General features: G+C 35.8%; 1 protein-coding gene across 1 annotated transcript; it reads right to left on the bottom strand.

Annotated features, from left to right (window-relative positions):
• Window positions 1-6,075: 6,075 nt before the first annotated feature.
• Window positions 6,076-7,839, bottom strand: LOC141717085 (gibberellin 20 oxidase 1-like). The gene is made up of 3 exons (XM_074519195.1): window positions 7,250-7,839; window positions 6,817-7,138; window positions 6,076-6,595 (listed from the first exon to the last, which is right to left on the bottom strand). The coding sequence occupies exons 1-3, from the start codon at window positions 7,795-7,797 to the stop codon at window positions 6,305-6,307; spliced, it is 1,161 nt and encodes a 386-aa protein (XP_074375296.1). The 5' UTR covers window positions 7,798-7,839; the 3' UTR covers window positions 6,076-6,304.
• Between the last annotated feature and the right edge of the window lie 7,065 nt (window positions 7,840-14,904).

The following is a 14,904-nucleotide window of genomic DNA, read 5'->3' as shown; positions in this document are numbered from 1 at the left end:
GTACTGTCCTCAGACTCCATTATAACAAGGTCTCCTGCAGCGGCCAGGGAAGTTGGGCCCGACCTTTGTCAGGGTCTTATGTTGCCCAATGATCAGAGTGTCTACGCCAATGTGGATCTTCCCGAGGCTTGTACCGAGCTCATGGCTCGGCTCTTTCTGGTACGTTTTTTTCTTTTTACTATTTTGTTGAACTTTTTTGTTCTTCTTTAGTTTTAGCTCTAGCTCCCTATCTTTTCAGGTGGTTCCTTGGGCTGCGGCCATAACCGATAAGGTCCAGGATGCCCAGTCCCGGATGAAGGCGATGAGCCAGCTTGAAGCCAAGGTCACTAAGGCCAAGGAGGAGCTCGGACAAAAGCAAAGGGCCAGGGAAGTTTCTGAGGGTCAGGCTTCAGCTCTTGCTGCCGACAAGCGCAACCTGGAGGAGGAGGTGTCCCGGCTGAAGAAGCATGTAGAGCAGCAAAATGCCCAGCTGAAGGCTTCCCGGAAGATGTTCCGAAAAGAGAAGAAGAAGCTGAAGCAGACGGAGGAACGCTGTTTTCAGATGGGTTTTGACGAAACCGTCATTCGGGCGAGTGACAAGGGATGGTACTACAAGCTCCTGCTAGATATCGGCATGGAAGACCCTGTCGGGCGAACTGCCGATAACGTGCCTCTGGTCGTCTCTTCAGACCCGGACGAAGTGAGTGAGTGGAGTCCCACCTTAGTAGCTGAAGGTGAGGGTGTGAGGGTGGGAAGCCAAGGAGAGCCCTTGATGCAAGAATAGAGAGATTATGAGAGAAAAGTAGGTACATAAGAATGGGAAGAGCCCATTATAAGTGAGTCAAGGGATGTCAATGAGGCTGAAAAGAAAAAGCTATTTCAGCAAGATTATCAAGCTGTCTTAGACTCTGTTTCTTTTGAAGCTGAGGCATTTACTCACCCTGTTCTAGCTTATCAAGTTTTAGCTGAACATGACAATGTGGCTGCTAAGAGAATTCTCAACTTGGTGCACACAACTGCTTCTATGCAAAGGGCCAATGATGCAATCACTGCTATGCCCCCCACAGTTGGTGACGATGTTGATTATTTAACTGGTGGTTCTGAGAATATATTTGGGGATGAAGATGACGATGAAGGAGATTTCATGCACATAGGGGGAGAAGCAGGCCCTAGCTCAAGAACAAACACTCATCTTGGATGTTTTCCAAAGAATGTGATGAGCACCATTTTAAATCCACTCTCTTTCACATCATTCAACAAACTCAAACAGCTCTTTAAGCCACTGCAAATGCCAACACCAAGAGACTTCTTCAAGCACACCTAGCATCTCTTTAAATTCACCAAATTCAATCTCTAAAATAAAGTAAATATGTCACCGAGCTCAAGATAGAAATTGGTCAAGTCAAAACGGGTATCACTGTAAGATTGGAGGCTATCTTTCTTAAAACAACAATGCTAGATATCAAAAGAAAGCTTAGGAAAAACTCTGATCTAGTAAAAAAAGTGGACTCTTTGGACACCAGGATCAAGACCCTGGAATCCTCAATCACTGAAATACATCTCCATCAAGCTCAACAAACACTACTTCTACAAAAGTTGGTGGCTGCACAAACCTCTAACTCCACTCAACTTGATGCTAACAAAAAGGGGGAAAAAGACTCTATTATTCCAGTTAGCCTGGGGGAGTCAACAAGTGGGGGGGGGGGGAGAAAATACTCAACATACAAGTTAGCAAGGTAATTGTTCCAGCAATTGCTTTCACTAAGCCACCAGCCCTTGACAACATTGATCTGATCAAAATAACAGCAGCCAAGTTGAAGTCAAATAACAAATTGAAAAAGCTTGATGTAGCAACAGTTGAGTTAGAGCTAAATGAAAAATGAAAGAAGCTTGATGAAAACATCAAGAAGAAGTTTAGTCCAATTGGGAAGCAAGACAAGGTATTTTCTCACTTCTCTCAAATGAGACAAATTTCAGCAGATGAAATGAGTTTAAGGAACATGGAAAGAGGTCAACCCTCATCAATCAAATCTCCAAAGGCCAGTGTAATTTTTAACCCAAGAGAAATTATCCAAAGAATTCAGACAAAAATCCATTGTACCTATCATATGAAACCCCTAAGCAAGATAAAAAGAAGTTGCTTGAAAGGTCTATTACTTTATCCAAAGATCCCAGAAACACAGTGTCAAAGAACAAAATTGCTAAGATTTACAAGAATGGTAAATTAATTTGTGTAGTGGTTGAACATCCACAGTTTGCAGAGGCTAAGAAAGAAGAAAATGTGAGGCTTAAACAAAAACAAAAGCAAGTTGCTTTAGAAGCCAAGAACCTAGCCAAAAAACCTGCAACCACAGAAGTTGTATTGCCCGCTGTGACAACTGAAAATCTGATTGAAGAAAAGCAAGAAAAACCAAAGCAGACTAAGAGGAAATTTAGGTACAAGCTACCAGCCAGGAGGAAGCTGGATTTCAATGATGATAAGGAAGAATACATGCAAACCCAATCTACAACTTCAAGTCTACCAGCCATACCTACATTGGAGGGGTTGAATTCAAAGTTGATCCTAACATAGCTTTCCATGGTGAACCTGTAATTCCCAAGGATAAACCCATAGATTGGGACAACTTGCCTCTTCCTGATCTAAGCATTCCAATCCTATCCAAGCTAAAGAAGATAAAGAAAAGATCAGTCAAGCCTGTTAAACTTCAATCCAAGTCAGTGGTCAAACCCAAACCCAGTGTCAACAAGGGAGTTCAAATCTTCATCTGTGACATCAAAGAATTCCCAAACATAAATCTTTATTTGGAAGAAATAGATGAAGTTATACATTTCCTTCACTTTAACGATCTTTTCTTCCATCAGCTTTTTCAGCATAGCCCGTTCTTCAGGAGTTGGGACTATTCCGGCTTACTCATCAGAATCATTTTACAGATTTTGAGGGGTAATTAAAGGTTGCTTTGTGGGATTAATTTTCGGATAGTTGAACCCCGGAGGGCCCTGTTCAGCATTGTTGTTAGTCATCATCTCATATCTCAGGACTTAATCTTGTATTCTCATAAACGACACCAAATGTTAGACCCGGTTTTCTGCCGACCCGGTCTTCGTCCAGATGAATAAATTTTGGCCTGCAAAAAGAAGAATGCGAAGGATGATCCCCCGATTCACCTCCGATGTGAGAATAAATTAACTGATTTATGTGAGCATATTGAAATACAAGATAATATGTGGATCTGAAGTGTGTGTTGATGAATGAATCTCATCGTGAATATAACCTGTATCAAGTTAACGGCTCATTCCTAGAGTCTTCGGTCTGTTCCACTTAGAGGGGAAAGCCGACGTTGTGGCAAGGTGACTGCGTCTTCGCCACTACTGGACCATCCCTAGTTTTTGTTATTGGGTTGACCTACCATCGGCCCATGTAATGTCTCTTCCTCTTCGGCCCAAACATGTAACACGAGGCTAATAATAATGGGCCTGTAACAATTTCTAAAATTAAAAATCAAAGTACTTGTAATTATTGTTACAATATCAAAAAATTATTGTACTTGTAAAGTTATCCTCCATGCTTATATTTACCTAGCTAGTTTCAATTCAGGTTAAATATCAAAGTGGTCACTCAACTGAAATACATATATCAGTTTAATCATTAAACTTAACGGGGTATCATTTTAATCACTAAAGTTATAATAAAATATCAAACAGATACCTTAAAATATGTGTTCGAGAATTACATATTATTTATGGAGTTGTATATATTTTTCTTAAATTCTGTTACAACCAAATGCGAATATATGAATTCTAGTATTTTATATAATATAGTAAGATTTTTAAAAATTTATCTACTATTTATTTTTATTTTTGTAGTCATTTTCTTTATTTAAATAAAAAATAATTAGTAGATAAATTTTTAAAAATCTCAATACATCATCTAAAATACTATAAATTCATCACTTTTCATTTAGTTATAATAGAATTTAAGAAAAATGTTTAGAACTCCATAAAATAATTTTTAATCCTCGAGCATGAGGTATGTGTTTGATATTTATTATGACTTTAATGACTCAAATGACACCCCGTTAAGTTTGATGATTACACTAAATTTCAGTTAATTGACCATTTTGAAATTTAACCCGTTTCAATTCTGAAAAACTTTTTATCTTTAGCAATTTACCTAATACAATATACTTTTTGATTATTGATGTTTGAGATGGGTTTATAAAGTCGAAACTTGCGACAGTAATAATTTTATTTCGTAATGACAGCTACTAAAACGTGCCAATTTTGACTACTCAAGTGTCAAGTCATTATTATAATCATGTGTTATGATAAAGAAACAAGAAGCAAAAAAATAAAACTACTTAACAAAAAACTCAAGTGTGGTTCATGCTATGACACGACTTAATAACTTAATAACTACTCCTTTGTGTTTCTTAAGTTTAATACGCAAAATTCATGTGTCGTCTAGTAATCACCTTCATTCTGATAAGAAGTTCTTTGTTTTAGCACTTATTTGCCATCTTCTGTAGTATTAATTATTACTATAGCATGAGCAAAGGGGGGTAATAGAAAGGACAAGGATATTAAAACAAATAAGATTTCCCGTGATTAAATTAAATGGCTCCAAGTGTTTATTCGATCTATATACAATATTATACATTTTGGACCTTGGTTAAGAGAATAAGATGTCAGGGTAAATATTTACATTAGATATTCTTGGGTATAGAGCAACGAATCACATGATACAAATGATCTGGCTTGTTAAATTGTACATGGTATGTTAGTGAACCGAACCCCTTTTATTTAAACAGAATTTAATGTAAAATAATATTAAAAATGTGTGGTAACTACAGTGTATACATTAAACATTATTATTGTCATGTGGTGGAGTCATAACTTATGGGAGGGAAAGCCCAGAAGGTTGTAATGTAATTGAGCATTGAACAAAAAATTACGACACAAGAAAGAGAGCAAGGGTCTTGCACGTGAAGAGAAGAGGTTAATAGAAACAGCAAGCAAGAAACAGACAAGTTTAATTTTGCTGTCACAAAATATCGGATTACATATAACAACAAGAATGTTGGATGATTGAATATTGAATATTGTGGGGGGATGTTGATTTGATTCTTATGGTTATGATGTGCTCCGTCACTTATATGTTGACTACAATTTATAAACACGGAATTGGCATCACGCATTACAGATTAACACAATCATATAGTGTTTTTTTTTACAGAAACATAATTTGAGGGGGAAGTCCCGGTGTAATGACACAGATAAAAAAAGGAGTGTGAGTTCTTCTGACAATCTTCAATGGAGTTTTGCCACCTAGCTAGGTTTTAATTGATTGTACTGATGTGGATAATGCATTTTCTTTCCCTAGGCTTGGAAGTATTCAATTAACGGGGTATCAACCCGAGGACCCAGTGTTTTTAAACCATTGTACAGAACTGATGCAAGAGGTGACGTGAATCTTCAATCTTAAATTATACACATGTGAGTTGATACACAGACTTCTACTTGACACGGTAAAATGATATACTGAGTTCTTACTTCGCCCGGTTGGATCATGAAAATTGAATTATTTTCATAGCGTAATAATAAAACATTCCTTGTAATTTTAAAAAGCGGTAGCTAATAAGTGATGTCTAAAATAATTTTTCCGTAATAATGAGATGATTGAAAAGTGTTTTTGAACTGGTACCAATTCTTGGTTTCAAATCTATTAAATGAATGTGCAAATGTTTTAGTCGGTGTGTTTACTATTTCGTTGAAAAAGGCTTCATTTCAGATTCTCTTTATTAAAATGATTGTTTTAGATAACAAAAATGTATTGTTCTCATAAATTGAGTTAAAATCTTATAATTTAAACCTTCCATGACAGGGGCAGAGCCAGTTAACTTAACGCCAGCCTACGCTGCAGCGTATCCAGAGAAAAAAAAAGTACTATAGGACATTTTAAACATGAAAATTTTGTACAACACATGAAAAAGTTATATCAAATAAACGTAAAATTTAGATTGCATTATTCTTATTTATATACCTTTACTTCTTTAGATACAGTAAAAGTGATGCATAAAATAATCACAATTTGGGAGGCAGAAAGCAAAATTACATGGTAAAACAAAAGAGAGATGGGTTAATAAAAGAACAAGAACATAGCAAATTCCTACCATTTTATACAAGTGGTAATCACAAACCACAGATTTAAGTATTAATTCTACTTGATCAACCTGAATCAGTACAAAATCATTCTCTCAGAAAGCTACAAACCATTTTATTGTTACCATGCAATATTTGACTACTGAAAGATGTTACTAAATAAATATCAAACATGTCCATCTCCCAGCTGCTCTGTGTTGTTCAAAGTAGGTAGCCATGCAGAAAAGGCTTCGAGTGTGTTCATGTCAGCTCTGTAATGTTTCTGTGTGAATTGGAGCAAGGTTGACCATGTAAAATCAGGATATATTCTGGGGTTTTTCTGGTCTACCAGCTCTTTTGGTGGCCTCACCTCCTTATCTTTCTGTGGGCACAGAAAGAAAGCAAGAGATTTCCTAGGACTTTGGCTGTTTACCACTGCTCTGTGCAAGCAACTTTTGTATTTTCCATTTGATAGAGCCTGCAATTTTTCCAAATCTGAACTATAAGTTTATGCCTACATATAAATCAGACATGACCTGTTTGTAGCCAGGCACATCCAAATCATTAAATTATGACAGTGAAGCTCAATTGGCAGAATCTATATTTGCACACATGCTAAATATTTAACCCGCAAAGAAAATGAGTCGTATCATTTCAAATCGAAAAAAAAAAACAAATCTTCCGAGGATTAAATTATACCATGAAAGTGTCGCCTAGGTTAACAACAAAGGCGTTGAGGTTAGGAAGAATAGACCACCATTGGTTGTCAACAAAAACCTCAAGGCCACCAACATCGTCTTGGTGAAGGATGGTTAATGAAGTTGGATCGCAGTGAGGTCCTGTTCCTAAAGTAAGCTCTGGTTTCCGGCAAGTTGGATAGTAGTTGAGTCTCACTATGGAGGTACTTTCATCGAAAAAGTTCTTAAAATGATATCGATTAACACCAAGGCTGATTGCCAATAACTCCATGATGCCAAGTGAAAGTGTGCTCATAGCGTCGCTGTATTCTTGGTACAACTTCCTGATTAAGCAACAAACATGCAAGGGATAGATTAGTACACCTACAAGACCATGAAATCTTGCTAAAAATGTAAGACCAGAGAATTACGATAATTGTTATGATGGTACCTACCCAAGTTTGGCATAATCTTGCCCCAACGCACATGTAAAATAATCCTCAACCATAGTGGATGATGTCTTCGTATTAGAGTGTTCGAAAGATAGTGTTTCCTTCCATGGCAACTTGGAAGAAAACCTTCCAGTAAAGCTACTAGCATAACCACAATGTTGGCCTAATTTTCTTTGAGCCTTTTGTTTTTCGTTAAGAGGCAGGTCGAAAAACAAGTCCATAAACTTGTGAGCATCTGATATTAAGTTTACATCAACCCCATGGTTAACAACAAGGAAGAATCCATGCTCTCGGCATGCTTGTCGCACGAGATTCGAAGCTTTCTCAGCTGCAATAGGATCACCGGAGAGAAAGCCTCCTATATCGATAAGAGGAACATCGAGTTGTGGAGTATTTGAGCATGGCTTTTCATGGTCGGGCCATATAAACTCTTTGGGTATGTTTAGCTCATTCTGAATAATTGAGGAATCAAAAACTAGTGACTCAGGATGATGATTATTCACTTGGTGGAATGGTTGATCACTATTTAACATGAATGTTGAAGCTGCCATTGTTGACGATTGATAAGAATGCTTGTATGTGGTAAGTTGCACAATATGTGTGACATATATATAGACTGTTCAGTGTTATGCAACATAGAAACAAGTACACGTTTATTTTTTTTGACAAAGTACAAATTTAAACTACATTGAAGTGGGTACCAAAACATTTTCTGTTAGAGGACATATCTACAACATTCACAAGACATGACTCATAAATAGACAATTAGTGAAGGGTGACAACTATTCATTTGTTCTATTATATATTTGGGTTGTAGCTTGAGGGCGTTCGTAATGTTTTTGGCCTCCGTTGCCACTTGCTATCAAGACTTGAAATTAAAAATAAAATTGATTAATTATTACAAATGTTTTGTTGATTTAATTATTTCAAAATTGATTAGTCCTTATAATTTTTTAAATAACATTTTTAACAACATAAAAACTTATATATTAAATATTAATATAATATTTAATTAAATTTAATTAATGTTCTAGTTAATTTCCAATTATTAATCGTAATCGATACTTTAATCGATTAATTTTTCCCAATCTTTACAACCATGCTTCCTAACAATAATTTATATAACTTACATTTTCTATATATTTAAAAAGTGTTTTTCTAACATAAAAAATGAGAACGTGTTAATCAATATTTCTTTTCTTGGGGAATAAGAAAAATCAAACGGAAATAAAAATCATTCAACCAAAACTGAGGGAGATGGTGCCTGCATTACTCCCCTGGGGTAAATTTTTTTATTTCTGTTAGTCTCATATTCAAGATAAACCTACTATAATTAACTATAAGTAACCGAGTAAGGGCCGAAATTGTTAAAAATATGTTGTAGACTTGATAATATAGTAAAAAACATCTTAGTAAATTTAATCAAGTGATTTTTGTAACTCTCAACTAATAATTTTATTAGTCATCCGTTGAGAGAGTATCTTATGTTTAAATAAATATTGATAGCAAATTCCTGCATTTTGTAATGCCTTAGAGAACTAGAATTTGAATGATATTCTAAGTCATGTTACTAATATGCAAAATAGGTTGTCTAATTATAAATATTAGATATCTTGTAATGTTGCATAAGTGAAATAGAGTTAACTGTTTTGAAGATACTCTCAACGGATGTTCCACAAGATTTCAATGGATGATCTACTAGAGTTTCAACAGATGATTAACAAGATTCTCAACGGATGATTCAACAAAGTCGCAACGGATGATCAACTAGAGTTTCATCTAGCTTCAATTTACCTAAGACTGAAGAAGATACCATATCATCTGAGAGTGAGTTACCAAGAACTATAGAGTCTGTGTCTGTGTAGTAGCAGTCCTCTCTTGCTATATATGGACACATATGGATCCTTGCACATGCTGTAATAGCCGCTGCTAGTTGGACTGCAGCATTCTTAGGCGGATGATCAAATTCAAAAACTAGTTGATAGTGACTTGACAGTCACATGAGTTGATTCTATGCAAATGGAATATGGCAGCCTATTAACAGGTTTTAGAGAACAAAGAAGTATTTCTATTTCCATGTTAACTTGAAAATATTCAAAGATACTGGACGGAGAAATGAAGCAGTTAGATTAAGCCACTTTTGTCTTATTAGTTTGTCTTTTTATCATGTAACTTGGTGATATATAAACCAAGAGTAACAAGTATAAGAGAAAAAAAATTCAAGAAAGCAAGAACGGAGAAATAGAAAAAACTGTATCTGTCAAGAATTTCTCTGTTCTAAGCATTTCATACTTGTAAGCAGCGGTGTGCATTTTGCATCACAGAGTTCTTATCAATATATATTTGTATATATATATATATATATATCTTTGGTGGGTAAGTTCATTTTACAATTTTTTTTTAATCTTTGTGTTTAATTACTTTGTGTTTGAATACATCTATATTTTCATTCCGAACTTTTGCATATTCAACACTGATTTATTTATATTTGTGAGAAAGTCTTAAAATTGAAAAAGAAACCAAGAATTACATTCAACCCCCCTTCTGTAATTCTAGTTGTTAGATTGTTTGTGATTAACAATTGGTATCAGAGTAAACTCTTCCCACACTAAGAGTTTAAAGATCAAAGCAACTAACAAGATGAGCAGGAAAGATGTTGGAGTAAAGATCCTATTATTGGATAAAGACAACTATGACCATTGGAAGGTGAAAATACACATGCATCTTCTCTCTCAAGATGAAAGGTATGTTGATTGCATTGAGAAAGACCTTCATGTTCTTATAAAAGCTGCTACAGATACTGAAGGAGCTGTAGGAGATGAGCAAACTGTTCCAAAGCCACAAGCAGAATGGACAGATGAAGACATTGAGCAAGTACATAAAGACAAAAAAGCTATAAATATTATGTTCCATGGTCTTGATGGAGATATGTTTGACAATGTTATCAACTGCAAGACTTCTAAAGATATATGAGATACAATTCAAATCATATATGATGGAACTGAACAAGTGAGGGAAAACAAAATGCAACTTTTAATTTAGCAGTATGAGCACTTTCATTGTGAAGATATTAGGGCGGAAAAATACGCGCTAATAATACACGCAAGTATACGCGTTCGCAAATAATATAGAATACTTTCTAGTTCGTTACCACATAGACTCAGACTAATTATGCTCAATTAACACTCACTCACCAATGTATGATTACTTCTCAATGTTAAGACAATAACACATAGAATTGATTAACTAATCATTAACTAGAATTAACTACGAGAATTAAACACTTAATTGACACTGAAACTAACAATATTAAACACACATGAGATCATAACTTCATTACTACTTCCTTCAATAGCTATTGTTATTACCCTTAGCCTGTAACGGTGATGATATTAATTGAACAACACTAAACTGATAAAAGCCAACTTTCGTTTTACTAATACCATTCTACCAAACATCCACAATTAAGATAGAAGTTAAATACGCATCAATTATGTTGAGACCCTATATGTCTACAGAATTTGCAACATAACGATTTAAGCACAAGTTATTCCTTATGATTACACAGGGCAAGTAAAACGGTTAGAGTTACCCATGCTAGCATGGCAAGTTCTAAATCTCAAGATCCACCATCGCTTCACAAGAGATTAACACCCTATCTTATATGTTCGCGATGCAAATAAGATGAATAAGCACAACCAATACTAGATATCATACAATCATCACACACTAAGGTATTAAACAACTAACTAAAGAATTCCATAGCAAATCCGTTACGACCCCATGATCACGATTAGTCCATGATTGAACTCATCGTCACCATGGGTTCATATGAAAACATGATAATAACACACGAGAATAATTATTAAAACTACTTATATTAAACCAGAGTACGTCACAAGAGTAAATAGGTTCAAAGCAAAGAAACCTAGCATCCACGGTTATAACGAATAAAAGAATCACAAGAAACTATGCTTCCTCTTTGTTGCGATGTGCTAAAACGGTCTTCTTCCTTATCTCTTTGCTCCCCGATTGATACTACGATTCAACACACGTGAAACGTCACTGAAAACTACTTATATAGAAGCCCCACAAAACCCAGCCATTTAAGAAGTCAGAAGTCCAGAAGAACAGGAACTCTAAAAATCAGATTTAAAATTCGCACCCCTGAGCGGCCGCCCAGCAATCCTGAGCGGGCGCCCAGCTTCCTGAGCGGCCGCCCAGCCAGGCTGAGCGGGCGCCCAACACTTTTCTGGAAAATTCATTATTTTGCTCCCGTTCTTCGCTACATTCTGCTCCTAACTTCCCACTTGCAATGCCAAGAATATACTAAGGCTTATTCTTGATCAAATCTCTCCACAAATGCAAGTAATACCCTGAAATGTACAAATACTAGAAAAACGCATCAAATACAAAAAATACTTGATTTCAAGACATCTATTCAAGCTATTATAAGACGTTCCTAGTGGTATAAAATGCCACTTATCACACCCCCAAACTTAAATCGATGCTTGTCCTCAAGCGTCACAGACTCAAAAACAAAACGAAAACATGCATGAATGCAGTCTATATGAAATGCAGCGATCCCCCTTACTATGACCAAACCAACCAACTTATGACATCTCAACAAATGCAATTAGGCGAATAAAGATCAATCAAATCATGCAACCTAACATACAACCAGAAACGTGGTGTGTGCTGATGCTTAACAGATATGCTTCGAAACTAGATCAATTATCATAACTCGACTATCCTCAAGGAAATCACATGATTATACGAAGAATAAATTTTTAGGCACAAAATGACTTAAACACTTCAAGATTACTGGAGCTTATTGCGGAATCATGCTTTTTATTTAACACAACAACAATGCTTATTTGACCGTGCAATGAGTGAGGTCCACAAAAGACTTATACAATGGCATCCATTTAGCGAGCATTAGGTTAGCGGATCCCAGACTATAAAAGCCTTAGGTCACTAGGCACAAAGTCCCCTAAGAACTTAATAACTCGAATACCAAAGAGCCCACTCTTGATCAATTATGCATTAACTAATTACATTTTTTTTTCTTTTTTTTTTCTTTTTTTTTTCAAATTTCTGAGCAAGTGCGTTTCGCTCCATCTTGCTCAACCCTAGACTACTCGCATAAAAATACGAGCCGGCTACTAGCCATTTGACGTCTAGCCACAATTAGCAATGAATTTCAATTTTTACTCCATTTTTTTTCTTCTTTCTATGCCTTTTATCATTAAGAACCTATTATAAATTCTAAGCATAATCAATAGATTAAACTTAAAAACCATCAAACCATGACAACAATCTAGTCCTTAAGCATACTCTAAGACTTAGTGAAATTACAAGTGTTTCTAGCATGCATGTCAACCTACAAGGCTCAACATCACTCTAACGCTATCACCACACTCGCATCAATATCACAAATCAATTGGTAAAGCAACGCAAAAGGGATCATGGTAAATGCATGAGCTAAATGATATGATAAATAAAGCTATAAAATAAAATAAAAAAAAACTATATGGTAAAAATATGCAATTATATGAACTAAACTATCATGCATATGCAACTATATGACACACACATAAAAATATTCCTTAACTACCACCCCCAAACTTAAAATCTTCATTGTCCCCAGTGAAGGTAGTAGAAAGGAACACATGGTATACCTACTCGGAGAAATCATCATCATCACCCTCAGAGGGTGGATGTAATAACCCCAATTTTTGAGAAATTTTGAAACCCTTATGAATAGTGTTTTTGCTGAACGAGAAAACTTTTCATGCCACGCTATGTAGGGGTTCTGTTATTGATCTTATGGGATATTATTAGTACTCTATGTGGTATATAAGTGTATGTAAAGATCGTCAGAATCCAATTCCGAAGACTTTGATTTTTTTCCCGGAAATACACTAGATACGGAAAGATTTGAGAAAAAGGTAACAGGATAAAAAGGATTTAAATAAAAGGATTATAGGAGAGGATCATAAAAGGAATATAATATATTGAGAAAGGTTAAGGGAACCTAAGTAATAAGATCCCGGGTATGATCCCTCAAACGATAAACGAAAATGAAAGTTAAGCGAACCGTATAACAGATCAGCGGTCATTAGGCAAACGATTAGGAAGTTAATCAAAGGGATTAGTGGGAATGATGTCATCCAACCAATAGAAAGAGGACAAGGAAGGGAGGATGACATCATGAGGATGACATAGGCATGACAAGAAAGGAAGGAGATGTGGTGACTTTTTAACCACACAAAACCAAGGGCAACTAGGTAATTCACTAAAGCAAACAACAAAAACCAACCAACCAAAGGCAAATCAAGCCAAAACACAAAAATCTCTCTTCTTCTTCTTCATGCTCTCGGGTTTTTTCTTAAGAAATGGGAAGTCCAAGCTCCTCCACTTACTATTTAGCAAGGTAATTATCTAAGCTTCCCCATGGATAGTTACATACTTCCTATAAGTTTAAGCTTCTAATTCCAAGCCAATCTTTTTCTATAAATCATGAAAGAAGATGGTGAATAGTGTTTTCAAGAACTAAAATTTGTGTTCTTGAAGTTTTGTTTAGATTAAGCTTGGATAAGGGCTTTAAAGGTGATTCCAAGCCATTCTCTTGATTCTCCACTCTCCAAGGAAGGTATAAACTACAAACCCTAGCTTTAGTTTTGAGTAATTAGGATTGAATGTGTTTGATATAGCATATGTTAAGCATGATGCTTGATTGGTTGAGGTTTGGTTGAGTTTGTAGAGATTAGTTGGTTTTATTGCATTGTTGGAGTTGTAAATCTTGGTAATTAGTTAAAGAACCTAAGTAAAGCCTTTAGTTCATGTGAGGAATAAGTATAAATGGTTAATGTGGATTTGTTGGGGCTGTTATGATGTGGTTTGGAGGGATATTGGTTGTATGATTGATTTGGGGTTGATTTGTGGTTGGTATTGAATGGTTTAAAGTTTGGGAAATCGCGTAAACATAGCCGTCGTAACGTCCGATTTCCTGTAGACTGTTTTTGTGCATAACATTAGGACCCGAGAACCCCCTGCTAGATTATGACCACTGCCATGTTTAGATAGCTCATGTTACGAGCTTCGTTTTGATATGTAGTTCGTTCGATTCCGATGCACGGTTTAGGAGAAACGACCGTTTCAAGTAACGGCGTTTCGCGAACGAAACTTTTCCCCTCGCCTTACTTTGAAACATAGGTTAAAGACCAAAAAGGGTTAATTAATGTATGAAACATTTATGGTAAGTGTGCTAGGCAGTTAGTAAGACACTCGCGAAGGAATCGCCTTAAAACTCGTAAAGGTTAAATTATTAAAAATGGTGGAGCCGAGGGTACCCGGGTGACTTAAGCAAATCAGTAAGCGCAAAACAAGCGTTAGAGTCTAAGTTAGTTAAAGTATAGATTTACAAGTGACTTTGGTTTAATTCCAACTTACTTGTTGTTTATAGGTTACCAGACTCGTCCCGAGCCTTTTATCACCCCAAGTCGCTCAGGCAAGTATTCTATCCATTATACTGTTGTTGTGATGTATATATTTGTATATGCATGATCTTGCTATAAATGCATATTGGTTAATTAGCAAATGTTGCGATATATTGAAGCATGCTGATATGGTATATATATATGCATGCCTGTCTC

This window comes from Apium graveolens, chromosome 4, assembly GCF_009905375.1.
Source record: "Apium graveolens cultivar Ventura chromosome 4, ASM990537v1, whole genome shotgun sequence".
In the NCBI taxonomy this organism is placed as follows: Eukaryota; Viridiplantae; Streptophyta; class Magnoliopsida; order Apiales; family Apiaceae; genus Apium; species Apium graveolens.
The sequence above is the reverse complement of the archived record's forward strand: the minus strand, read 5'-3'. Positions and strand labels throughout refer to the sequence as shown.

What these genes read in the sequence shown, in the direction of transcription:
- LOC141717085 (XM_074519195.1), bottom strand. Translation starts at nt 7,797, where the DNA reads ATGGCAGCTTCAACATTCATGTTAAATAGTGATCAACCATTCCACCAA. An exon ending in CAAGATTATGCCAAACTTGG is followed by an intron (nt 7,139 to 7,249) that starts GTAGGTACCATC and finishes TTGCTTAATCAG; the next exon opens with GAAGTTGTACCAAGAATACA. An exon ending in ACCTAGGCGACACTTTCATG is followed by an intron (nt 6,596 to 6,816) that starts GTATAATTTAAT and finishes GAAAAATTGCAG; the next exon opens with GCTCTATCAAATGGAAAATA.